The 26,027-nt window shown below is 32.2% G+C and overlaps 2 protein-coding genes across 2 annotated transcripts; both read right to left on the bottom strand.

Annotated features, from left to right (window-relative positions):
• Positions 1-209: 209 nt before the first annotated feature.
• LOC131931500 (uncharacterized) lies at positions 210-5,802 on the bottom strand. Its single transcript, XM_059288315.1, has 4 exons — positions 5,737-5,802; positions 5,038-5,203; positions 2,312-2,665; positions 210-1,862 (listed from the first exon to the last, which is right to left on the bottom strand). The coding sequence occupies exons 3-4, from the start codon at positions 2,633-2,635 to the stop codon at positions 1,473-1,475; spliced, it is 714 nt and encodes a 237-aa protein (XP_059144298.1). The 5' UTR covers positions 2,636-2,665; positions 5,038-5,203; positions 5,737-5,802; the 3' UTR covers positions 210-1,472.
• A 1,237-nt stretch (positions 5,803-7,039) lies between these two features.
• LOC131931504 (DNA-directed RNA polymerase, mitochondrial) lies at positions 7,040-22,358 on the bottom strand. The gene is made up of 32 exons (XM_059288325.1): positions 21,909-22,358; positions 20,463-20,627; positions 18,963-19,996; positions 17,898-17,996; positions 17,418-17,576; positions 16,955-17,023; positions 16,760-16,861; positions 16,511-16,660; positions 16,092-16,185; positions 15,881-15,954; positions 15,564-15,695; positions 15,107-15,223; positions 14,945-14,986; positions 14,699-14,775; positions 14,250-14,319; positions 13,964-14,099; positions 13,675-13,805; positions 13,383-13,483; positions 13,160-13,280; positions 12,922-13,006; positions 12,107-12,218; positions 11,827-11,905; positions 11,307-11,432; positions 10,966-11,088; positions 10,797-10,874; positions 10,247-10,435; positions 9,879-10,009; positions 9,386-9,484; positions 9,172-9,244; positions 8,740-8,843; positions 8,561-8,628; positions 7,040-8,267 (listed from the first exon to the last, which is right to left on the bottom strand). Exons 1-32 carry the CDS (start codon positions 22,066-22,068, stop codon positions 8,218-8,220), a joined length of 4,350 nt encoding a protein of 1,449 aa, XP_059144308.1. The 5' UTR covers positions 22,069-22,358; the 3' UTR covers positions 7,040-8,217.
• Between the last annotated feature and the right edge of the window lie 3,669 nt (positions 22,359-26,027).

Here is a 26,027-nt window from a genome sequence, read left to right as displayed (position 1 = left end):
AGATTATGAATTGATTGTTTATTGGGCTTAAAGTGTAATATTTTATGAATGGTGGAAAACCTACGAAGGGGTTAATTTTTCAAGATGGCCGCCGTTGTCATAGTTACCAAGATTTTTTCAAAAATTTTTTTAGTGGAAAAGCATATGCGGATGTATCTTAATAAATCTGTAAAGAAATAACTGTTTTCTAACGAGTATTAAAAAAGTTTTTTTTACCGGAGCCTTCCCCCATACAAGTGCTTGTGTAGCAAAAATATTGTTTAAAGTTAAAGGTATAAGCTAGGAAAATAAAATATTAAAAAAAAATGAGTGTGGATAACTAAATTGTCAATTTAAAAATATGCTTGAAACATTACAAAAGTTTAAGCAATAATTTTAAAAAGTTATTTAAAGCTAATAATAACATTCATACTAAAAAAACATACTAATGAAATATCACTTTTTATCTAATGAAGAAATATATACATAAAACCTTTAAATAATGCACATTGTCTTTATGTGTATTAAACAAACTTGCATATTATTGTAAAAGCAATTTAGGTTACAATTTTGATATAACTTAATTGTAAAGACTCACAGAGATCACAACTTTTTTTTACACATTTTCACATACTTTGCATTATATTAGAATCCCTAGCTCCTTATCCGTAATATATAAACTATAGTATATTATTATATACTAGTTTATAAGTTAACAATGAAAGAAATATTTCTGGGTGAAAAAAAAGGTTTGCAAGAGTGCACATCTTTATAAATAGTGTTGATAAAAACTGTCACAGAAATTTTTTGTAGATTTGGACATGCTCCATGTGATCGCTCAGGTATGTGTAAATGACATACAAGGCTAAATTTACACAGTTTAATGCCAGCCAATGGGGAGGGGTGGGTGTGTGTTTACACATCTAATAGGAAATACAATACAGCAAAATGGGAACTAATAAAAGATGTTCAGGGGATAATACAAGTAATGGAAATCTAATTGTAGTCTAAAGACACAGTAAAATTGATGGAGATCGTCAAGTAGGTTCAACCGGTGTGATAGATAGGAACATATTTATTTTTACATTATGTTTTGTAAAGGAATAAACAGTGGGATTTTTTTTACCTATGATCATATAGTTCCAATGCCAAGACATTGTGTTGACTGATTTGGCATTAAATAAGTGCAATAAGTGTAGCAGAAGATAACATTAAAACAGGTTCCTTAAAGGTACATGATCTACATTCCCAAACATTTATTGCACATGACCACACTCCATGTGGGGTTGATTTAGACAAAAAGTTGGTAACACTGCATGCAAAGCAATAGTTTCATTGGGCCTTCATTAAAATCATATATGTTTTGGTTCTTTTACACACTTTCTGCTTGCTAGTAGATGATAGATAATCCTTGTTTTCTTCAACACTGAAAGTATTCCTTTGCCAGATACTTAAAATAGTGAAAATACTGAGTGACAATTTTTTTTGAGGATTCATTTACTTCCTTGTGAGCATCCTGGCGGGCTCTTAATCAACCACCAGTCATGCTTGTATAAATATTTAAGAATCTCAATGTCTTCATGAGGTACAGGCATTTGGCGATTATGGAATGGTATTTTCTTAAATGGAGGCTCTAAGAGTCTTAGGGGAAAAGACAAAGGTTGCTCTTGAAAGAACCACAGAAATCGGTTTTCAAATCCATCTTGTAAGACCTCACCAAATGGAGTAATATAGAAAACATTTATGATTACTTCAGCTGGGCCATTGTTTATTATATATATTCCATGTCTATAATCATAATAGAAGTTAATATTTTCTGCCAGAAAGTGTCCTTTCAGCTTCTCCCAAGGCACTGCTTGTATTTCTTTCTTTAAAACACAAAACTGAAAAAAAAAATGTATCAGTATTTACATTTTTTATTTCAATAGCTTCAGTAAACTTAAATATATAAAACAAAATATAGGCCTAACCGCTTGAAAATTTGAATTTTTTTTTAAATGGTAAACTTAAAAAAGTATCATAAAATTGTAATTATTTTGTTTAAGAACAGTAAATATGTATTGCTCAATAGTAAAATCTGGGGATGGTCTGGTCAGATGGTTGAATGTACAACTGCTAACCAGAAAGTCTTGAGCTCAGATCCCAGGCTCAGAGTGCCTAGAAAGTGCAAGAGTTCAGCCAGCACTAACGAGAACATGACTCATTTTAAGGAAAGTAAACTTCGCGGGCATAGCATATACCACTCTACTTCATCTGCCCCATCAACTAATCAGGGTTTGAAAGAATACTGTATTTTACTTACTTAATTGTAAAATGTACTGATCCAACTTACATCAACATTGTTATCCCATGGTAAAATTGTTCCATGTCTTAGTGCACCCCACAAAGTACCATAACATAATGTATGGGATACATTCAGCTTTGTCAGAATATCAGACACAGCAAAGGAAAGATTGATCAGCTTATCCATGATGAGCTGTGGGGTTATACACGGTGCTGGCCGTTCATACCATGGCATATGATGCATGTAGCGATCATTAACAACAGTAAACATCAGGTACAGTGAGAGCACAAACATAGCAAAGACAACATATACAGCTTTCCATGGCACCCTGGCTGCAAACCTTACACCCACTGTTACAATTTTTGAAATCATTATTTTGCCAGTTTAACAGTCTGTCTTGCTCTGAAAAATAATAAAATATTAATAATCACAAAAAGTATTGTTCCAAAATTTAAATCCAAAGTTTCAAAACTGTGGGTTTTTTTCAGAATCACAATTAAATTGAGAAATTTTTGAGAAAAAAATACAATTGAAAAAGGGGGTACTCAAAATGGAAGAAATTTGTTATTTTAACATTTTATGTAGTTTCTATGAAATTTTATTCTGAAGAACTGACATAGACCACTAAAATCTAACAAAATGTGTATTTTTTCTTTAGAATGCCTGTAAATTGGCTAGGTTAAACTCTAGTAAACTTAATTGATGTAAATATTAAATTAATTTAGTGGCTAGATCTATTTAGCTAAAATAGTTAGATATAGATCTCTATACAGTTTAATTTTTTTTAGTCCCAAACTTTTTTCCACATAAATTGTTTTCAGTTTAATTAGAAATTTGAATAGTAATTTACTACTGAATGCCAAACTGATAAATATGTCATTAAAATTAACTTTTAACAACGTTTGAGATTTTAAAATTTGCTATTTTAAAAAGCTGCTGTCTTTAAGCAAAATATTTTTAGAATAGTTCCCCTTAAGTTCCATTTTTATGAAAAAAGTTGAGTTTTTCTGTTAATTTTTATTGTCTTCTTTTAAGTAGAAAGCACAGGGAATGGCATGGTTGGGAATGTAACTATTAACTCCTGAGTTCTGCAACCTATCTAGAAGAAAAATTAATCAAACAGCTACTGCCTTGCAGTTGGAGTCAAGTGGCTGTATGGTGCATACCATGTTGACTCTTAGTACTTAACTGCGTTGGTGGAAATCTTCACAGGGAAATTAGAGGATCTGGAGTTTCAGATGATCTTGCCTTACTCTCACACAGGCTACAAAACATGAAAGAAAAATGCATGTTGATGCATTAGGAGCCATCTCTCAGTGCGTAGGTCTCAGGATCAACAAAGAAAAGACAGAAGTGATGAGAATTAACAATAACCAGCAGGCCCCAGTGACAATAGATGGAAGACGGGTAAATGATGTGGAAGAGTTTGTCTACCTTGGCAGCAAGATCAGCAAATCGGGAGGCACAGAGGACATATGTGCTACAATTAATAGAGCCTGCTGTGTTTTCACAGTTCTGCGACCCATATGGAAAAGTTCTGCAATCTCCGTTACCACAAAAATTAGGATATTTAACTCAATTGTCAAGGCAGTTCTGCTGTATGGAGAGTCTCCAAAGCAAGCACAGCAAACATACAGACCTTCATGAACAGATGCCTTAGACATATATTGAAATTGAGATGGCAGGACAAAGTGCCGAACATAGAATTATGGAGAAAAGCAAGGCAGGAGCCTATGGGTGTGCAAATAAGAAGGAGGAAGTGGCACTGGGTGAGACACACGCTACAAAAGGCTCACCCAAATGTTACACGCCAAGCGCTTGAGTGGAGTCTTTTTGAAGAACTGAAGCCAACATGGATGTCTTGGGGGATCGGATGAAATGGAAGGAAATGGTTGAGGCCCTATGTTCCATAAGGAGCAAAGAGGACTAAGTAAGTCAACAATTAAGAAAGAAGAAATACAGGGTACCAATTTTTTCTGCCTTTTATTGCTTTAAATTTTCAAATGTCCTGTTTTTTTTTTACTTATGTTTACAAACATTTAAATATTACTGCACACTTTCAGTTTATTGTTGCAGTTTATTTACTACGAGCCGACCCGCGGCATATCATACGCCGCTATTTAGTTGTTTGTGAATTCGACAGTACCAATGCTGCCACTGAAAATATTTGCTTTAAAACACTAAACCCCCATCCCCCCCCCCCCCCGTGAAAGCAGCCTCTTCTTAGTTACCTCCTCCAAGTTTAAAATAGTTTCAAACTGAATTATCTGCCCCTAATACCCGTCACCAAACCCGGCTCTACGATTGTTTTGTAAATATTTAGCGTGAACTACAACTCACCTGACCATTTGAGGGGGTGGGGGGGGGGTGGTAGCGATAGAGAGGAAGAGAGGGGACTGCAAGGCGCGCGCTTGCAGCTTGTTTTCTAACGGCTCCCAGAAGAGAATTATATATATAGATTTTCATTTTATGTTTTTAAGTGTTCTGTTTCTTTAAATAGTTATTTTGTGCACTCCTCCCCTTAGGACTTTGGTGTGTTATGTCTTTTGCGATCAATCCCATAAGTCTCCATCACTCCATCTTTCATACACATTTTGTTGTCAAATTGCAGATAACATGAGGGGGTGGGGTTTGTGACATCAGTTTATCAACTGAACAGTAAAGACTGTAAAGATTGTTCAACGTTATTGTTGGAAGATCACTTTAAAATGCTATGTAGCACTATGATAAATGAAAAATTAAAAAATTAAACATTAGTATTTATTTATGAATACCTGTTCAGAACAAACAACCATATTTACTGTAGGCCCACTATCTTGAGATGTGTGAGAGGACAAATTTAATGCATTATCTCCATCAAAAAGATAAAGGCTCCAAATTAATAATTATTGATGATGAAAGTACTTGAGATGATAAGGCAAGGCTCTGACAAGATGGTACCTGAAAAAAGAACATTTAACTAGAGTCCATGACAATGTCTCCATGCACTAATCACTAATCTAGATCTATATGATCTTAAATAATTATTAATTAAATATGCTGCATGTTTCTTGAGAAAAGTTCAACTCTGGTATAAGACTCTAACTTGCCACTCAACTATGATACTGATGATTAGGTCTAGGCCTATGGATAATTATTAATTATATTTAATCTTAATCAGTTTCCTAGAGTAGCCTCTAGCTACTCAAGTCTCAAGAGTCTAGTCAGTCACTCAACTCAGTCAACTGTCACAACACTTCACACTTTGTGACTTTACTGTGATTCACACTCACAGTCATCACAATGGTAGACTGGAGTGTTGACTAGGTCTCACTCTAGGACTCTCTAGCTAGACTAGTCTAGATTCTACACTTTACTAGACTAGATCTAGATTCTAAGATCTAGACTCTTACTCTTTTAGTCTAGTTTTAGTTAGTAGTTAGTAGATCTAGATCTAGATAAATTTCGTTATTAACACTAAGAATTTGGCCTACCATCAGAATTTGGAACACTGTTATTCTCAATTAAGTCCCCTTACCCTTGGATATTTACCGGAACCGCAATAAAAATCCTATCTTAAAAAACACCGAATGTCATATTTTAGGTGAAACACTTGAATCTTTATAACGGCATTTTAAAATAGATCTAGATCTAGATCTACATCTATGTCTGTAGTCTGTATGAGCTGTTGGGAAAAAATCTCCTATATTAACAATACATTTCCCAAACGACTTTAGCCATTAATGGACGACACATTTTTAAATTATATAGATCTATTATAGATCTAGATCTAGCAGTCAATAGTTATAGTTACTAGATAGATCTAGATTCTAGAAAGAATAGATCCATTGAAATTTCGAACCAGGCATGACGTTTTCCCCGGGGTTGGTGGGGAAGACAGTGGTTAAATTTTCTAATTTAAAATTAACGAGCCGGCCCGCGGCATAACATACGCCGCTATTTAGTTGTTTCTAATTTTCAATAATTCATAATTTGTGAATTCGACAGTACCAACGCTGACACTGAAAATATTTCTTTAAAACACTATAAGTAGCTCGTTAAGGACCATAACCCCCCCCCCTCCCCCTACGTTTAAAATCGTTGGCTCTGCTTGTAAACATTTAGAGTGAACACAGCTCACTAAAACCATGTAGGGGTGGGGAGGTAGGGAGAGCGTTTGCAGCTTGTTTTCTAACGGCTCGAAGAGGAGAATTATATATATAGATTATTCTTTTTCGTATTCGGTGGAGTTGACCCTAAGAGATGACCGAAAACACGGCTAGTGACCAGGTTAACTAGGCCAAGATTAAATAATTGTCCCTCAGGTCGCAGTCGGTGTTTTATTTCAAGGGGAAGCCATCCTTTCCCCCCCCCCCCCCCCCACATAAAAATATAAAACGAAAAACAAAAACATTTGACTTCTCTTGCATTTTTGCCACCATCTCAAAGCAATATATTCACAATAATCCCCCCCCCCCCCGGTTTATTTATGATAACACAATCTAAACCTAAGCTCGCAAAGTCTGTTACTTATCTGAATCCGTTTTAATTAGGCCTAATATAGGCCTACTAATTTTAATTAATAATTTTTAATATGTTTTAATTTTTTCAACAAGAGTTGAAGATTCAATATTTGACAACATATGTAATCTGTAATCTATAATAGGCCGCAGGGGAATTAAACATAAAAAAGTTTAAATTTTAACCTATTGTAAAAGAACAGGCTTTTTTTGCAGCATAATGTAAAAAGTAAACATATTTATTATTTTTAAATTTTATTTTATTTTTACATGGCAAAATATAAGAAAATCAAGTGAAACCTAACAATCCATTTTATCACAGATTGGACAAAATTGAAAGATACAATTTTTCAGTAATAATATTTTTATCTATAACAACTTAGAATAACATTAGCAAAAATGTTTAATCTCAATAAATACTTCAGGTAATAAACGTAACTGTTACTGTTACATAATATATACAGAGTGTACCATTATATTTTTTAATATGAACCAAATGTACATTTTTTTTAAATTAACATATCAAACTAATCAATGTGGTACTGTTTTCCCCATAGCTCATTTCAATAAAGTAAAAAATAACACTGAATAGAAGAATATTGTTTAGACATCATCAATGTCGAAAAACAATACAAAAAGGCTTGGGTTGTAACATCTAAGCATTTTTCCAATGATATGGCTGAAGTATATATGAAACATTTTTGCACTAATTCTAAATGAAGTATAGATCAATGAGGTGGTTTAATAACCTTGTATAATATAAATTCATACTAATTCATAGGTTGTTTTATTTACCTATTTTTTTTCCACTTTAGTATTTTACGAAAATTTACAAGTAAGCTTTGTCAATCACTTGGTGGATTAAACAAAAGAATCATCCTATATACAGTTTTTTAATTAAAAAAAATGATTTTTATTTAAGTAACCTTAAAAACAAGCATGTTACAGTGGTTACTTCTCAAATAAAATCTATAAAATTTTAATGCTTTCCTATCAGAGGAAAAAATTATTGAATACCAACTGAAAATAAAATTAGAATGTTAGATGCTCTCATTTAATAGTGAGGCCACAATTAATATCTCTACATAGCAGCAATTTCATTTTTTTACTACTGCAAAATACAATTGTCATACATCAATACTCACATCCCACATTAGATTTCTGATTGACCATTCAAAATTTTTCAGTGAGTAGTGAAAAAAGCTACTACCAAACAGTGCTAAATAGCTAAATCATGAGGCAGTGCACTCATATTAATTTAATTAACATAACAGATCACCTTAGTCAAACATCAAATCACTGGTAGGAGGATATTTACTTTTCCATAACATGGATGAAACAGTGATAACACAATTTGTTAGTTGTAAAATATAGATACACAATTTATTCATGGAAAAAATAATTGGCCAGTAAAATACATTTTTAAGAAATAAATTTTAACAATTTCTTAACAAATCAGCTAAAAAAGTAAGTTGAATCCAACACATTATTTAGGTCAAAAGTCCCTGAAAATAGAAAGAATTATTGAAAATTTTAAATTGTGATTTTTGTTGTTTTCATACAATTTTAAAACAAGACCCTACAGTCAGGGACACAAAATTGTTGATTGGGTTATTTCAGACCGATATTTTAAACAAAATTACAAGCTTTAATTGAATTCCAAAACTCCTTCGATTGCTTTTAGAATGTCATGCAAAGTATCAGTCTTCTAGTGAACTATACCAAATTACTTAATGTAATTTTCTAAGAGTCAAAATGTTATATTTAAAGAAACCAATAAGTTGAATAAGTATAGTACCTCGTTTTGGGAGATTACCAAGTTGTTGAATCAAGGCTGGAATATCTACTGCTTTCATATCTTCTTGCCTTAATAGAAAATGTTTAATGAGATGAGCAAGGAAAAAGGCAACTATTTTTATATATTATCTTTTATATATATACTTTTAAGTTTAAGGGTATAAATTTATGTGCACTTACAGTTGTGGATTATTATGTGATCTCTTTACCAGGTCAACTAGATGCTGAGACAAGTTCTCTAGAAGTGGTTGTTTATGCATATTCACAAACTGTTCTCTACATATCTGGTTCATACAATGAAAGAATTTTTTTAAGAATGCTTTAAGCATTTTAAACATTTTTATTACTTCGAGAACACTCTTAGTATTTAGACTATTAAGATTTTTAATCTTTAATTGTTTGTAACAAATACACCCCAGCCCCAGTAATGGCTAAACGTCAAAATTAAGTCGTTTTTTTTTTCTTTTAAAATTTTAAAATCTATTTATTAAAATATACACTTTAATTGTTATAAATTTGATAGGGGATTAGCATAAAAATTATTTTGAATTTTGCATTATTTTAAAGTGGTAAATGTTTAACAAATTTAGATACATTTTCAAATATACTTACTTTGTTCATAATTGGGACATCACAAGCATGGGTCCAGTAGCAGTCATGAACAGAAACAAAAGTTATACCTGCACTACAATAATAAAATATACTGTATCAGTTATATTTGTAAATTAAGTTTGAAACAAAGCTACATCTTTGTCAAATACTATTAAAATAAATTAAAACTTAAACTGCAGCAATTTTTAAACTGCATTTTAAAAATGTAACTTACTGCATGCAGTAGAGGGAGGTAAGCATCATGTGTGTTGAGTCCAGAGAGTGAATGTAGTTTGGAGGAAAAGCATTTTTCTGCTTCATCGTATTCGGTTTACTTAAATAATGAAATACAAAAAGCTGATATAAAGTACATTGAAAGCATTTTAGTTAATTAAATTAGCTAGTAGTATTGTTACAAATTTCTATTTAAAAAATTTCCTGCAAGCTTCTATGATATAAATTTTAAGTTTTTTTTCTGCATTAATATTTTCTCTGAAAGCTAAAGGATAAATATTACTCTCTCTTATGATTTGTCTGCTATGGAACTGGCTAATTTAGAGTTTTACAATATGGGCACAGAGGATAGGATAGGCTCTTAATTTTAAGGAAACAGTATTACAAATGTTGACCAGCAGGATCAAATTCATTTTAAAAATTAGTTTTTTTAACACACATTCTTTCTTTAGGACAACTTATAATTTGAGACTTAGTGAATCAATGGTACTTACACTTTGTGGTGTAAACTGTCATCTTTGCCTTGTTTTTTAAAGTAAGGCTGTAGAACAGGGAAACCTAGAGGAGTCAACCAGTCAATAGGTGCAAAAGCTGAAATTTGTCTAGCTGAGTCAGTAAGCCAATCCTAGGAATAAAAAAAAGACTTAATTTTAGATTTTAAACAAAAGGAAAATTAATATAATTCAGCTGAGGTAATTGTAACTTCTACTGTTTCTTAGAACACAATGTAAGCTATTATCCAAAATTCAATAACTTCTTGTATGCTTTGGACAATTTGGAACTAGGGGTTGGGCTGAAAGAGATGCTCCATAATTATTACTCTTGCCTCGTACTGTTAAAACAATACAATTTAAGTATTTACCTGGATGTCTTTAGTTGCAGTAAACATTTCTCTTAAGCAGTTGAAAGTTGTTTCAGTGAGGTAGAGACTTGCACCCCATGCATGCTCACTGGGAAAATTTGGGATATCTTTTAATTGACGGTGAATTTGTAACTTAGCTCCATAGTAAGTAACACCATATACAGTTGTCATTATTGTTTGCTTGATGACCTGGAGAAAAAAAAAGTCATTGTTATTAAGTGATGGAGGTAGGGGGGGACTGCTTCCCCCTAATATGCATAAATATTATAATTCTATATATAAAGTAGCCAATATTTTGTAAATATTCCAACATGATTTTAAGAGTGTTTCCAACTCCCCCTTCCAATACCACTGATTATAAAAATTCATATTTTCTAAAAAGAGTTTTAGGAAGTAACAGTGGTTTTATAACATTCAAAATTGTATAAAATATACACAACCCCCCCCCCCCCCCCCCCCCCAAATGCTATTTAATGTGTCTTTCAGTTTGATTTCAGTTTATTTCACAACAACAATGCAAAAACTTGAACTTTTAAAATTACTCTATTACCTTTCGCTTGATAAAACCCTCAAGAGCTTTAGCAATTTCTTTTCCTTCTTCTGCATCTCTTTTTCTAGTTTTCTCCACCTGTATCAAAGAAAGAGTCCAGTTATCTTATTGACAATTATGGTTTTCCAGTGTGTAAGTCTAGCTTTGTATAAAAGTAATTTTTCAATACCAGTTCCACAACATCGCTGTAAACATCCTGAGGTGCATCAAAGGGTTGCAAGTTTACAGATTCAGCACCTGCTTGATCTTTACCCAATGCTGCATAATGCTGAAGCCCATTGCAAGAGCCATCCTAAACATAAAGTTTTAACTAAATCAACATCTTAAACAATATTCAGCTGTGAAGCTTTTTTTTTTACTTAGCCAACTGTAGCCTACATAAGGCAAAGAATCAAAACTTTTAATAGCAAATGGCTTTATCTCAAGTTTTAAAAAAAAAGAATTTTTTTTTGTCTAAGTATTATGAGAAATAAAAACAATTGCAACTTTTGTTAATTAATAATAAATTACCTGGTGCACTGGGAAATGACAAATATAATCTTCTTTATTGCCATCAAACCTTTCAATTTTTGCAATCTCCATACAGCAAGCTAATGCCTGCCATGGCTCATCTGCTGCCTGCCACCATTTATTACCCTGAAATCAAAGTTGAAACAATAGGAGCATTATGTCATTATAAAAAAGTACATGTATTTTTTAAGTAGAAAATAAAGATAAGGACAGCTGATCATCATCAATGCCACATTTTGTTTGATGACAACTTTTACAGAAGAACTAATTATTAACTCACCTTTTAAAAATTAAGCTGAAAATATTTTACAGCTACTATGACAACTATCTAGAGTTTTACAGAACTAAATATTAATTAGCTTAAGTAACTAGAGAACTAATGTTGGTAAGTATTCCCAAATAACTAAAACTAAACATCTATTCAATTTAAAAGCAAAACTAAATTTAATAAATTTACACATAAAAAAATGGTGACATTAATTTCAAAAGTTTTTTTAAATTATATTTTAAAAAAACATACTGTTAAAGGTCTGTCAGCTGAATCTAAAATTTCATGCATTAAACTTTCAGCAAACTCCAACCTTTCAGCATTGGAACATCTGTTGGGTAAAGACATTATATTGTGAAAAATATAAACTGTACAATAGTACAAAATTCTATATAGAATACATACTATGACCATAAAGTTGTAATTGTTAGCTACATGAATTTAAAAACTATTAATTTTTTAGAATATTCTGGTGAGCATTGAATACTCATATATATGAGCCCTAAGTCTATACATGGAAAGTGATACTGACCTTTTCTTTAGTCCTGTAAGATTTATCAGGTGAATTTTTAGCCAGTCAAATCCTTTTGCTCCTAAAGGTTTTCCTTTTGCAAACAGTAACATACCTCGTACATTGTCACTACCTTTAAAAATTAAATTTAAATATTACATTGTATAAATTTAAATATTACATTGTATAACAAAATCAATTTTTTACTTTGATATAGTTATATAAAGAAAATCTTTAGTTTGCCAACAAATATTTTTTTAGATTAAAGCAAAGAAAAAGAAATTGCAGTTCTTAAGCAATGTGGAGATGTTGAGCACCAAGACTGCTAACTCAAAAAGATCTTATTTACAGCAAGCAAAAAACTCCACTTTATTTTTTGTCTATTGAACTACATTAACCTTTAAACTCCTTATGCAGCCTTTACTGCTAAATGCCTGATGTCGCCCAAAGCAGAATTTTTATATTGTGTTGTTACGGTGATAATTATACTTTTTTTTATAGCTATTTATTACAAAATATATTCTCCAGTTAAAAGAAACGAACGGAAAACAAACTTCCTTTCAGTATTTTTAGTATTCGAAATCACGCACAGGTTAGATTTAAGAAATTGTTTTTTAAAATGTATGTATGTTGTTGATGAAAATTTTATTTTTTGTGAATTTTTCAAGACCCACCCTATATTTAGGTTAATGTTTATAGAGTAGTGCCCCTTTCCTTAGGATCTGGGGAGGGAGAAATATGACTAGGAGTTAAAAGGTTAACAAAAAACTACCCTGAAATCTAAATGAAGTTCTGCAAGTGAAAAAATGTTTGATAAAAACTAAGCAGTTACATACCTAAGTGGTTAAAATGAGGTGGAAGTGGATAGGTACGCCCTCGAAAATCTAATGAGTGTGGAAACCAAAATACTTCATCTCTGAACTGCAATATATAATAATACCAATAATAGTGAAAAGTTTCATTTGGATAAATTATACAGAATTTACACAGTGAAAAGTAAAAGTATTGACTTCCTCTTCAAAACAATAGAACTTTTTAAAAAATAAAAGATAACTAAAAATAAAAAATATAAACCTTATTAGCAATAGACAGTCGATAAAGATCTGAACACCAAAGTCCATGAACATCATGTTTCTTCTGCTGTAGTTGTATCCTTTCTCTGTACACTGCAGCCTTTTCTCTACTGGACATGTCACTGTTATTTAAAATAAAAATCATCTTAATAACTATTTGATAAACATGACTCATGGAATTTTTTTTTAAAAGCACAATAAAACATAATGAAAAAAATGCATACACTTTGATATTAGGCAAGGGTGGTAAATCTGCAGCTGATGGAGAAACTTTCAGTTGTGGATTTCCTTTATTGTTAAAAATTTCTATCTGAAGGTCAAGGATCTGTAATAAAAAGTAATTTTGTACTTAATGACATTTAAGTTAAAGCCTATGTAGTAAGATACTAAAAAGTATTAATCTAATGATTCTTAAAAATAGTTTGCTCTTTTCCCACATTCTCCATGAAATGTCAAAAAAAAACAAAAAAAAACGCCAAATTATTTCAGTAATAAAAACACAATAAATAATCTTACCGGTTTATTTATTATCCAAGCACATGAACTAAGGGTGTTCAAGCTATCAAGGACAGCAGAAAACTGAGTTTCTTTGACATCATTAAGAACATCGATGTTGTTTATATCACTACTCAGCCTAATTAGAGAATCTATGAACACAGAAAGCACAACCACTTAAAGCACTTTTTACTGAAACGTATTGTTAGTTAGTTTTACCATAACATTAATTATGAAATTCTTATAACCAAATAGTAGTTTTAATATTATATTTAAATGGATATAACCTAAACAATGGTAATACACATACTTGACCCAAAGAAAAGGCCACCTATATTCTTTGATATCCATGGAATTGGGGGTACTATCATTGGAACAGTGCTTGGTTCAAAGGAAAATGACTCCATATTGTCCATTTTAAACAATTTTGAAACAGCAGGATGAAGCTACATAGACCAATAAATCAATTAATAATTACAAATGCAAAATAATTTCCGGATGATAAGTTTCAATTTTAAAAAACTTAAGTTTAAGTTTAATGAAAAAATTATTACTAATAAAAGATGTGTACAGTAAAAAAAAGTGTCAGTCCTTACTTTAATTTCAGAGTTGGAAGGAAGTGTAACATCAGGTCTATATATGGTGCAAAATGCAGGCACAAATCTCCTAAAACAGTCATCAAAATAATCTCATATTATAATATAATATATTAAACATTTTATTCACATTATAATTGAAGCAAAATTCATTAGCGGAGACAGTTATCAAGTTTTGATTGCTCTAACTATATTGGCCAAAATTTTGAAAAAGATGCTTTCTAGTTCTAAAACCTCAAAGATAATTAATAACTAGTGAAAGAACAATAAAAATACGTAAATAAAACATTATTTACAACTTATGACAGTATCTTCAAAACCTAGTAACCAGTGTAAATGAATGATCTATACATAATTGGATGCAACAGACTGTAACAAATATAAAAATATCTAATGCATTAAGGAGCATAGGACAGTAAGAGGTTAAAAACAATATTAAAGATACTTACTTAGGACTGCTGGGTCGAAATAAATTTGCATCTATTTTCAAGTCATAAAGAACCATATCTAAAAGAATGCGCCCAACCTAAGTGCAACATAAATATGAAATATTTAGAAAAACATACCTATTTAACTTTTATCTGTTTTGGATAATCACTCAACAGACCAGCCTCAAAACATATTGCATAACAAATCTTTATAGATATAACATTAAGACGACAAACAAAATGAATGCAGTAAAATAATTTTCTTACTTCTCTGTGTACATATGCAGGCCATTTTTTCTGAGACAAATCCTGAAATTATACAAATTTGATTACCCTAAGTATTTAAAGAATAGTCATTCAAAACACTATTGGCCTAATTATTAACTTCATTAAGTAAAAAATAGTGCCTTAAGGGAAGAAGACAATTACCATATTCACAGTGTCATAATATTTTTGCATGCACTGTAGCCACAAAACCCTGTGGTTTTTTAGTGTGTAATCTTTATCCAAAAGATTTTCCAAATAATGTTCATACAGTTTCATCATCTAAGGTGGGAAAACATAACAGAAAAATTAGTAGCAGTGACTCAAATTTAAATGTACTAGAAAAAAAAATGTGCTGTGTTGTGACTGATTTTATGTGATAAACAAAAGCTTGCAACAGACAAAAGATTTTGTATATTTTGGCTCAAGTTTGGGTCTTTATAAAGTCTGGCCACTGTATTTGGAGACAAATGAGGATCACAAACACTTTGTAGTTGCTTAAATACAGTGTTTTTTTAATCACTTAAGTATTGATTAAGTTGCCTATACATCGTTAAAAAGAATTTTTATGTATACAAAACACACTTTGATTCTAATGGAAAAACTGAATTTATAACCTCACCTTTTCTCCTAAGCCAGCAGATATCTTAGAATTGATATTGTATTTGCGATTTATTGCATGTCCTATCTGAACCCTAAAGAAACTCTGGGTGGAACTATATCCCTCAGATGATAAGAATAGCTTATTCAAGAACTGTGGAGAGAAAAAAAAGCAGTGTGAGAAATAGTAATCTATAGTTAAGTTACAATGTATATGACATTTCTTAATGTTAAAAGAATTATTGCTAAATTCAAATTAGAGAAATTAATTTTAACCTAAAAGTAAGTACTATAACCTAAAGGTAAATATCAATGTATTGCCTAGTTAAAAAAAATTACCTTGATAAGAACATCGACATAATCCTCTGGAGGGAGCAGCTTTAAATATGGGTAAAGATTCATGCTTGTACTGTCTAAAAGAACATAATTCTTTAGTAAATTTACCATCAAATACAAAAGAGGAGAAATCAATATTCTAAACAGATTTTCTAAATTAGTAAAAATTATAACTACCATACAACTGATACAATTTTAAAAGAATAATTTATACCTCGAGCTTTTTTTTCAAAACCCTCAAGTTTCTGCTTGAACGAATCTAATAATACCATTCTCCAATCATCTAAAACTTTTGCACGTATTTTTTCCTAAAAACAAAAGATTTAAAAGAAGTTTTGTGATCAATGGAATTATATTTTTTGTCCATTTAGACCAGTTCATTAATTCGTTAGACAGAAGCTATACATTATGAGTGAAGTTTTTAGGCCACCCACAGTTTTCATACCAAATTTTAAAAATATTTCCAGACTTTTCCATGACACTACACGGTCTTTACGGTTGTTCAACACAATACAACAGTGTAGTACTAGTAATGATTGAACTGCTTACTGGACTAGAATACTAGAACAAGTCATATTGTCATGTCATGCATAGATAGAAATTTAAATTAAAGTACATAATAAAAAAGCTTACCAGGTTAACTTTGGGGTTGACACGAGATGAAGAAGTATAAATAGACTTTACTGTGATTTCTCCTGCTTTTTCAATATTAAGTTGGACTAATGCTTTTTTAAAGATTTCATCCTTGCTCACGTCAATGCTATATTGATTTTTTTCAACTGCCTGTTTTGAAAAAAAAAATTAATAATTGTATCACCTATCACCTGAAGTAACTACAAATTTATTTTTCAATCAAAACTGCCAACTCGAAAATATAAATACCTTTTCATTTGTTGCATTAAGTGCTTTGAGAAGGTCATTATTGTAGTCCAGGTCCAATTTTGGTGGGTTTAAAACAAAGTCAGGTTCAACAAGTTTTATGGCCTAAGAAAGGAAACAATGCTAATAAATGTGGATTTTTTTTAGAATATCAAGTTTAGGTTTTTTGAGTTAAAAAATAGCACTTGGATAAATCACCTTCAGTATGTAAGTGAGCTCATCAGATTCAAAACTACAAGTATTTACAAGTTCCTTAATGTCATAGCCCTGAAGAAAAATATGATAAACTATAAGAAACATGATTATATTAAAGAACATTTCAATCAAAACTAAATATATGAAGTTAAAGAATTACAAAAAACATATCAGCCTTTTCTAGTATTTAAGTATATTAAACTTTTTGCACTCTGATACAAATGTCATTTCTTCTATTTCTATTTAACTAATGAATATTTGTTTTCCATATAAGGTGCTAAAAGTCACTGTATCATTATCTTATTGAATCTAAACATGCAAAATAAGAAGTTTTAAAATTATATAGCACTTTATCACTCAACATAAATAAGCCCTGATTTAACTAACTGATAAGAACAAATACTTGTACAGAACAAAAACTAAGAGCAGCAATTAAATATTTAAAATAGTAATGTATTTTACTTACATGATCCTTAATATCAGACAATAATTTCTCACATAATGTATAGTCCATATTTTTCATTCTACCAATACATTCCAGACAACCTGCATAATTTTGCAATGATGGTACCAACCCTTGTTTTTTGATCAATGCAAATAAGTTTTTTATTGCTGACAAGTTTTTCTAGAAAAAAAAAATAAAAGTGGTGCTTAGACATACAATTTTTTAAAATCAGAAAATGAAAAAAAACAACAATTGTTTCTATTTGTATAAAAAAATAACAGGCCATTTTCAATAGGATTACAATTATAGTGAGCTAAAGTAATACTTAGGCAAGTTAACTATTTCTATTAGCAAACAAAATTAAAGAATTCTTTAATTATAAAAGAAGGATATAAAAAACATAATAATAATCGAGATTACTTGTACACAAATGTTACTAGTAATATTTTACAATATAAACAATTGTGTAATGTGAAATTAAACTTAATTCACATCTATTACCTTTTTTGCAAGTGCATGTATTAATCTATTCAAAATGTCAACTGATTCAATTTGATGTGCTGTATTAGAATACTGTAGATTGCGCACAGCTAGAAGTTCCTAGAAATAAAAAGTAAAAAAATGTTGGATGTTTTCCTTAGAATCAGAAGTGGGTTGGAGGATGCTTTAGATCTCCATTTAGTTGGAGGAATATATTATTCTTAAAATTTAAGACTCAAAGAATTACTGTCTTCAATACTTTAAATCTTGATAATTTCTTTATTATGAAATTATGAGTAATTATTTGAGTACCAGTTGTTTTTTTTTTAGGAAATTATTACAAATACAGTTTAAGTATAAATTATGATATATAAGCCCGCTAATGGGGATGAATCAGGCATGCCTTAAGATGGGAAGAAGTCAACATCACAAAGAATCAGCGTCCATTGGACCGCAGTCCCCAGAAAAGAAAAAGTAAGCCCACCAAAGCAGGAGGACAGTGGAAGGAGAAGCAAGGGTTGCTAAGCTTACAAGGGCTAACTAAAGAGAGCTGGCCAAAACAGAGCAGAGGTGTAGTTGCAGCCCTTTCCTCCTCAGGGACTTCAAAGGAATAAGCCAAGCAAAGTCATAAATTAAGAAAAAAATGGCTCAATGACAAAGGACCCATTTTTCAAAGCTTTTTAATGTCTAAAACAGTTAGAAGAAGCTTAACTATTTTCTAATTTGCAAATATAAATCTATTTTGTGTGTGAGATTATTTAGTTCAATTTTGAACGTAATTGAGGATAGGGTATTAACAATTTCAGAAGATTAATGTAAATCTGTTTGGGTAACTAATTGAAAGAAGTGTTTGTACATTCAAAATGTTACATTTCTTTTTAATCAATCAAAGCATGAATAATCTTTAATAGTTATTTGCTTCCGTATCCATCTCTGTAGGGCCAACAATAATTGACAAACTTCTTTACTAACTCTCAAAATATTAATTGTTGAAAATAATATTGCAATTATTTAAGGGGTTGTATTAATGTGGTTATATACACATAATACATAGTTTGACCAAAAAATAAAGAAAAATATACTTACACATCCTGCGTGAGAGCATGCTTCTGCATACGCTTTTTGGTTTAATTTATTAAATTCTCCAGCAACATTAATTACTTTACTTTTTGGGGATTTTTTACTCTTCTTTTCTTTCAGATGAGTTTTCTCCTTATCAGCTTCAACAATTGTTTTCTTTTGATCTGGTTTTGCTAAAGAGTTTGGTAAATCAACAAAATAATCTTCACTTTCAATTTCATGAAGTGTTACACTTGGTGATATAGGGAGGTGTTCATCAAATTCTACACCAAAAGAATTTACAACAGGATGATTTATGTCTAGTACAACTGCTGAATCTTCAACTTTTAAAGGTTGTGTGCTGCTTACAGTTGACTGGTGAGGCTCAGCTGGTAGTAAACATGCACTTGTATTATAAGTTAACTCTTCAGTGTCTGCTTCTGTTGTATCAAGGCTCCAGGCATGGTTTGTATTAACAACTTGAATATTTTTGACTACTTCTAAATCAGTGACAAATTTTCTAAAACTTGAGCTAAAGTCAAAGGTATCATTGACTTGTCCTGTGGGAGTTTTATAATTTAAATGTTCAGGAAAAATCTCACTATATTTTAAAGAACTAATAAATTGCTTGAAATCACCAATGCTAGAGTTATGCAGCTTTTCTCCTTCTATATTTTTAGAGTTACTAACTGAACTGATTTGGCCTATATATTTTGCTGCTTTCATTATAGGAACTGAATCAGGTTTATTGAATGGATTACTGAGTTTGCTTACTTCTCTAGTGTAGTTAGAATTTGATTCACTTAAGGAAATATTTTCTGTAATTCCAGGGTTTGTTTTACTAAGTATGTGAGTTTCCAACTGGTGAGCAACAAAGTCACTACGATTTTGAAATCCTGAACTCGAAAAGTCATTAACATCTGAATATACAGTTTGTAAAAGGTTAGACTCATCTGTATTTAGATTCAATAAATTGCTAAAAACATGCGTAGAAACAACTGTGCGTTGAGCCCCATGTAGAGACTTATTTTTTACTAGCTGTATGGCACGTTTTGTTAATACTGAAAAGAAAATAGGTACTGAATTAAAAATATATAAATATTGAAATTTTAGAAGCAATGGTAAAAATACTTTTACTTTTAGAATTTAAGTTGGGTACTTCTTAAGTGTAGTTGTATTCATATTACTAAACATTTCTATTACACACAATAAGTTAATGACAAGCTGCTATTCAATAATCCTGGGTAAATATAAGCCCTATTAACATTACACCTGGCATGTTAAACACACAAAGAAAGTTTGTATATTCTATAACAATGTTGGAGAGGCCATAATTTTACTCAGAGCATTATATTTTTTCAATACTCATATGATGCATTAAGAAATGTATATTTAAATTATTAATGCTGTGAAGCTACATCTATTAACTATACATGGTAAATAATACAATGATACATTGTACCAAATATCATAAATCCTTTAAGACTTATTATTCTTTTAAATTTCACAAAAATAAATACTACATACGATTCACAAGGTCCTGTTGCAGCTGTTCCAATTCTTTCTTCTGTTGTGTTTTACTCTTACGTTTCTTTTTTTTCCAATTATGCATTGCAGCTGTCATATTCGGTTTCACAGAGACTGTTGTTGAATAGCTCTTTTTTTCATTTTTAGTTAACTGAAGATCACTTCCTATGGAAAAAAAATCTTTTAAAAAGCAGTTGGATAAATAGTGGCACTTACAAAACCTTACTAGACAAAAGAAATAGTATCAGTATAAATGCAGTGTAGATCAGTTCAAGCCTCATGTTATTTTGCCTACCTTCTGTCCTTTTATTAATTAGTATTGTTATTTTTTTTTTAACTTATTGATTATTCCAATTAATTTATTATAACTTTAAAACTGAGGATATTTGAATTAAAATAATAAATGAAATGTACAATTTACAAAAATGTCTTTAAATATTTCTTGCTAATGTATGTTTTCTTCCAAATTGTATCATATTATTTTATATAGTGGCTATAGTTCTAGCAGAAAAATTGATTTTCAAACACATTTTCAATCTCATACTCTCCTAATAGACTATGTGTAAAATCTGTGTGTGTGTGTGTGTGTGTTATTGAAAATGAAGTGGCTAGAAAATAACTGGTTTTTGTATTACTTTCTAAAGCTTCCAAGTCTGCAAATAGACTGTCACAGTGACAACAGTGTAACTAGACATTTCCATGCATGACTAGCTAAGACTATTTATCTTATGTATCATCATCACTGCCTGTCACTATTTCTGGGGTATCAGCCCTCAACTAAAGATCTCCAGAGTCCTGTCATTGAACATTTTCTCAACATAACACCAGGTTTAACAAATTCTTTGTATTTTTAGCTTCAAGGTCCCGTTGCCAGGTGTTTCTTGGTTCATTTGCACCAACCCCCCACCCTCTTCCGAAATTCTGCATCAGCTGAAAGTTGTACAGTCCTTTCCCATAAGTGTAATCCAGTGATGGTGTTGGGCCAGCCAATCCTGAGTACTTTTCTTTGCTGATGAACCTGATAGTCTCCAGCCAGCTGATTCTGAGTATTTTTCTGAGGCAGCTGTTCATATTAAAGGTCTGGACCATCAATGGTGTCATCCTCAAAGTATCTGCCCCAGCAGCACAGATTTTACATTGGAGTGCCCCTTGGACGCCCTTGGTGGTCAAGAAAAACTCACTGGAAGCTCAGATTAACCTGAGATTTGCTTATTAGCTGTAACAAAGGCTGCTCTTGCTTTGCTGATCCTTGCTTTAGTATTTTCATCTTTATATGTTCCATCCTGATGGTCCACAACAATACTAAAATACTAGCCAACTAAGATTCTAACTCAAAGTCAGTTCTTACTTAATACTTACTTACTTATTACTTAACTTTACCTTAAAACTTTAATAATTATTAGTATTAGAATCTATAATTATTAATTAATCAATGCTGAGGCCTACCTTTTTTAATATCTTTATTCAAATTTCTCAGTGAAAACGTTCCTCCACATAAATAATTCCTCGTTACATGCCTTTTAGCATCGATAATAATAGCATTGTGTGTAAAACATCTTTTAAAATAAAGAAGTTTGCGATATTCGTATAACTTTATAACTGACATAACTGTCAATAACTCTAGACTAGATCTAGAATCTAGCAAAGATTCTGATACTGATAATGCAGATATTATTAGGATAGAGATAATGAATTAGAATTACACTACACTCTTGACTCTAGACCTAGATTTATATCCTGATTCTAGAACTAGATAGTGTAGACTATAGAGAATGCATTCGAGTAATAGACTAGTAATGAGTGTATGTCTAGATTTAGATCTAGAATCTAGATCTACATATAGAATCTACATAACAGTCAACAGATGATAACAGAACCATGCTGAACGAATGACCTTGATTTAAGAATACGTTTCCTTAAGTGAAAAGCGTCTGCTATTTTCTAAAAATAAATCAGACTTGTGTATCCTTACCTTATGGCGGATTATGGGGAGGGATGGGTCATTGTTTCTTTCACACATTTTCTCAGTTAAATGGGAACTACATTTTTGCTGCTTTAAAAACAAAGATAAACTGAAAAAAAAAGCTATCTATGTGGGGATAGTTTTGATAACTAACTAGATTTCAAAATTCTATATTAAAATGAAAATATGCGTCTGTTTTCTGTTTTACATTGCTAAACCATCCAATCGCCCTGAAAATTTATTAGCTTGCTCAGAACCCAGAAGGAAGGTTTCTTCCATAAAACATATTAAATATTGTAGAGGAGCCCGGAGGTAGTGCATTGTGCCCGGTGGCTACCTTAGAGTTAGCATCTGAAAACCGCTGATTTAAAGTGATTTGGCGTCAAGAGCTATACTTTTTCTAAAGTCAACTAGGATTGCCAGGTGTCCAGTTTTGAACTGGACAGTCCAGTATTTGAGCAGACTGTCCAGGATAAAATAAATATAAATACTGGACAAGTATATGAATAATACTCCCCTTCTTCTGCTTTGCGGCATACCTGAGAAGGGAAGGATGGAAAGGTGTCCAGTATTTTCGGAAAAGGTATCTGGCAACCCTAAAGTCAACAGGCGCATATCCTCCGGCGCCCATGAACTCATTAGAATCGGTGTGCCCGAGGCGGGATCCGGACAAAAGGCCGACTTGGGCAAAAGGCCGACAAGACAAAAGGCCTCCAAGACTAAAGGCCCACAGCTAAAAGACCGACATCCAAAAGGCCCACTAGACAAAAGGCCGACATCCAAAAGGCCGACAAGACAAAAGGCCGACTGCTATAAGGCCGACATCTAAAAGGCCGACAAGTTTTATAAAACAACAAACTACAATTACAGACATGTTTGATTTTTATTGAAAACCAGTTACATAATGATAAAGGTATATTACAAAATAGAAAAAAAATAGGGTCAAGTATGACAAATATCAAATGTAGTGTTTCTTTTAGCAAAAAACAAAAAATAAGTTACCAATGTTGGCATACTTGTATCACAATCACAACAGAACTAATGAATCCAACGAATATAGTGTACAATTTCTTTTCGTGCAATTCGCAATGGACGAAACTAAAATATAATTCAAAGTTTGTCAGTATTTAACATGTAGTCCAGTCAATGCACGTGATCGTTCTATTTCATTCAGTTTCTTTTATTTCTTTGCGAGATATAGTGGTAACACCACCTATTTATTTAGCCTTTGTACACTCCCGTCATCTCCAGTCATCTCCAGTCGCATGGACTTCATTATTCACCTTATAAGGATAGCAACTAGCATTGTCTTTTGACATTCCCCCTTATTGCATGTGGGCGATGATGCGACGGCTTTTGACTTGGTTCTTTGATGATTGTCTCACCTCGTTGACATAGAAGGAGCTTTAAATGCCAGTAGTTGATCCTTTGTGTTTAAGACACTCCCGTAATCTTCAGTCGCTTGGACCCGATGGTTCACCTATAAGGATAGCAATTAGCATAGTCTTCTCTCTTGAAAGTTCCACCTTATTCCATGCGCTATTTCGATGGTTGTCAAGATAGCAGCTATGCAGTAACACATATTTTGCGATATTAGTATTTTGTATGCTTGTCGGCCTTATGGTTTGTCGGCCTTATGGGCTGTTAGCCTTTTGGCTTTGTCGGCCTTTTTGGATGTCGGCCTTTTGTCCTACACCCGCCCCAGGTTACATCGTTGCGCAATAATCTAGAGATATGGTAGACTAATAAAAATCGATGATTAAATCGAACAGGGGGGGGGGGGGCTTCGGCATTAGTGTACATTTGCGTGCCCCGAGTTCTCCAGCGGCCATCTTAGCATATGGGGACCGTTGATTGGTCGTCCAGCACAGGTCGTCAGGGTAAAAATTACACCAGGGAATGTCTCCGGCGCCCCGGCGAACGAGTAGCCCGGAGCGCCCCGTCCCCTATGAGCACTCTGGCACCTACAATCGTTTTTAAGAGCACCCAACCAGGAGTCGCACCCACGGTGCTGCGGTAATGTAACTCGTGGTTCGCGAGAGCGCCCAGACATCTGGGCGGTCGCCAAGGGGTTTGTACCTTACTACTACAGAGGTTAATCAACATACTCTTAAATTCTTCATACAACCCGGGGTGTTTGGGTGATAGAAAGAATCTTGCCCCAAAACTACAATCTAATAAATTTTCAAGCTAACAATTTAACTCCAAAAAACAGGTGTCATATTTTATATTACATAATAATATATATCGATCTCAAGAGGTTCTACTAATTGTATTATCTTAATTATATTGGCTATGAGAATCGTCAATAAATGATGGCACGCTTTTTTGACGACTCGTACCTTTCCTCTTCCCCTCCTCAATCGTCACACATAGTCACAGAAGTCACAGAAAGTCACCCCCCCCCCCCCCGGCACCGAAATAAAATTGACGTCGAATTTCAGCCTCTCAAGACAAAACGTGTTTTTTTTTAAGTGATTTATTTCTGAAATATTAATGACCGCTGTCATTATTAGTCTACGTTACATTGACCAAATTTATACTAGTAGGCCTATTTATTTCAACTGCGGAATTATTAGGCTAATAAAATATCCAATAATGAAAATGACTTTTTAACATTCTAAAGAGTGATGTCACACGTTTGAACCCACTCCCTCTTGTCACACATGTCACAAATGTCTGAACCCTAACCACTTGAGGCTTTGATATAATGATAATGTGACATAATTAATAATAATTAATAGCCAAATTTAATAACTAAAAATAAAGCGGGAGTGATGTCCCCTAAACTATCTCGAATATTCTAATTTAACACTGGGAAAATGAGGGGGGGGGGGGGGGTGGGAGGACTAGGGATATACATTATTTTAAACAATTTTTAAATAGTTAATATTTTTTGGAATAGAATAGAATCTCGTAGAAAATGAATTGCGCACCAAATGAACAGCAAACAATATGATTATGTATGTTTAGTGTATAATAGTGTTAGTGCGGTAGTGCTTTACAATTCTGTAATGACGTACGAACGACAAAAGATCGAGTTTAAAAATCATATGCGTTTTTTGATAAATCGGAAAGAGCATAGATTACTACTTCCGGTCAACGGAAAATTACCCATAATTTGAAATAAAACAGAGAATTAGATTATTTTACTCATATGTGAAATTTTGTCTATGTAACAGAAGCAGTACTCAAGATATAGACTTTTGAAAAAAAACAAAACTAAATTAAGTTCCACTCACTTCCGGTTACCGGAAATCGCTGAAAAATTGATACAGAACTACACATTTGATATAATACTTGAGTATGAAATTTAGTCAACTTAGCTGTAACGGTTCTTAATTATAGTGTTCACAGACACACATCCACACAGACAGAATTGCACAGCTCGGTTTTTTCCGAATCGATGAAGCGTAAGACGCCGATATTTTGATGATATTACAGTACATAATACATATGGATTTATAAATTTCGCCCGATTAAAATAAGTCCGCATATAAATAAGTACTGGTGGTGTGAAACGGTGAAAATGTCAAAATTTCATGTGATTAAAATTGTGCACGATAACAACACTTCCTCTATACTCTGATATACAAGAAAGT

Source organism: Physella acuta, unplaced genomic scaffold (genome assembly GCF_028476545.2).
Source record: "Physella acuta isolate Inbredline_101_S28 unplaced genomic scaffold, ASM2847654v3 ptg001982l, whole genome shotgun sequence".
In the NCBI taxonomy this organism is placed as follows: Eukaryota; Metazoa; Mollusca; class Gastropoda; family Physidae; genus Physella; species Physella acuta.
Note: the sequence above shows the minus strand (reverse complement) of the source record. Positions and strands in the feature narration are given on the sequence as shown.

Excerpts from the sequence above, each read along its gene's own strand:
- LOC131931500 (XM_059288315.1), bottom strand. The coding sequence starts at position 2,635 with ATGATTTCAAAAATTGTAACAGTGGGTGTAAGGTTTGCAGCCAGGGTG. Across the intron at positions 1,863-2,311 it reads CATGGGATAACAATGTTGAT|TTTTGTGTTTTAAAGAAAGA; the intron begins GTAAGTTGGATC and ends TTTTTTTTTCAG.
- LOC131931504 (XM_059288325.1), bottom strand. The coding sequence starts at position 22,068 with ATGTCAGTTATAAAGTTATACGAATATCGCAAACTTCTTTATTTTAAA. Across the intron at positions 16,661-16,759 it reads TTAATGCAACAAATGAAAAG|GCAGTTGAAAAAAATCAATA; the intron begins GTATTTATATTT and ends TTTTCAAAACAG. Across the intron at positions 14,320-14,698 it reads TTTCGACCCAGCAGTCCTAA|GAGATTTGTGCCTGCATTTT; the intron begins GTAAGTATCTTT and ends TGACTGTTTTAG.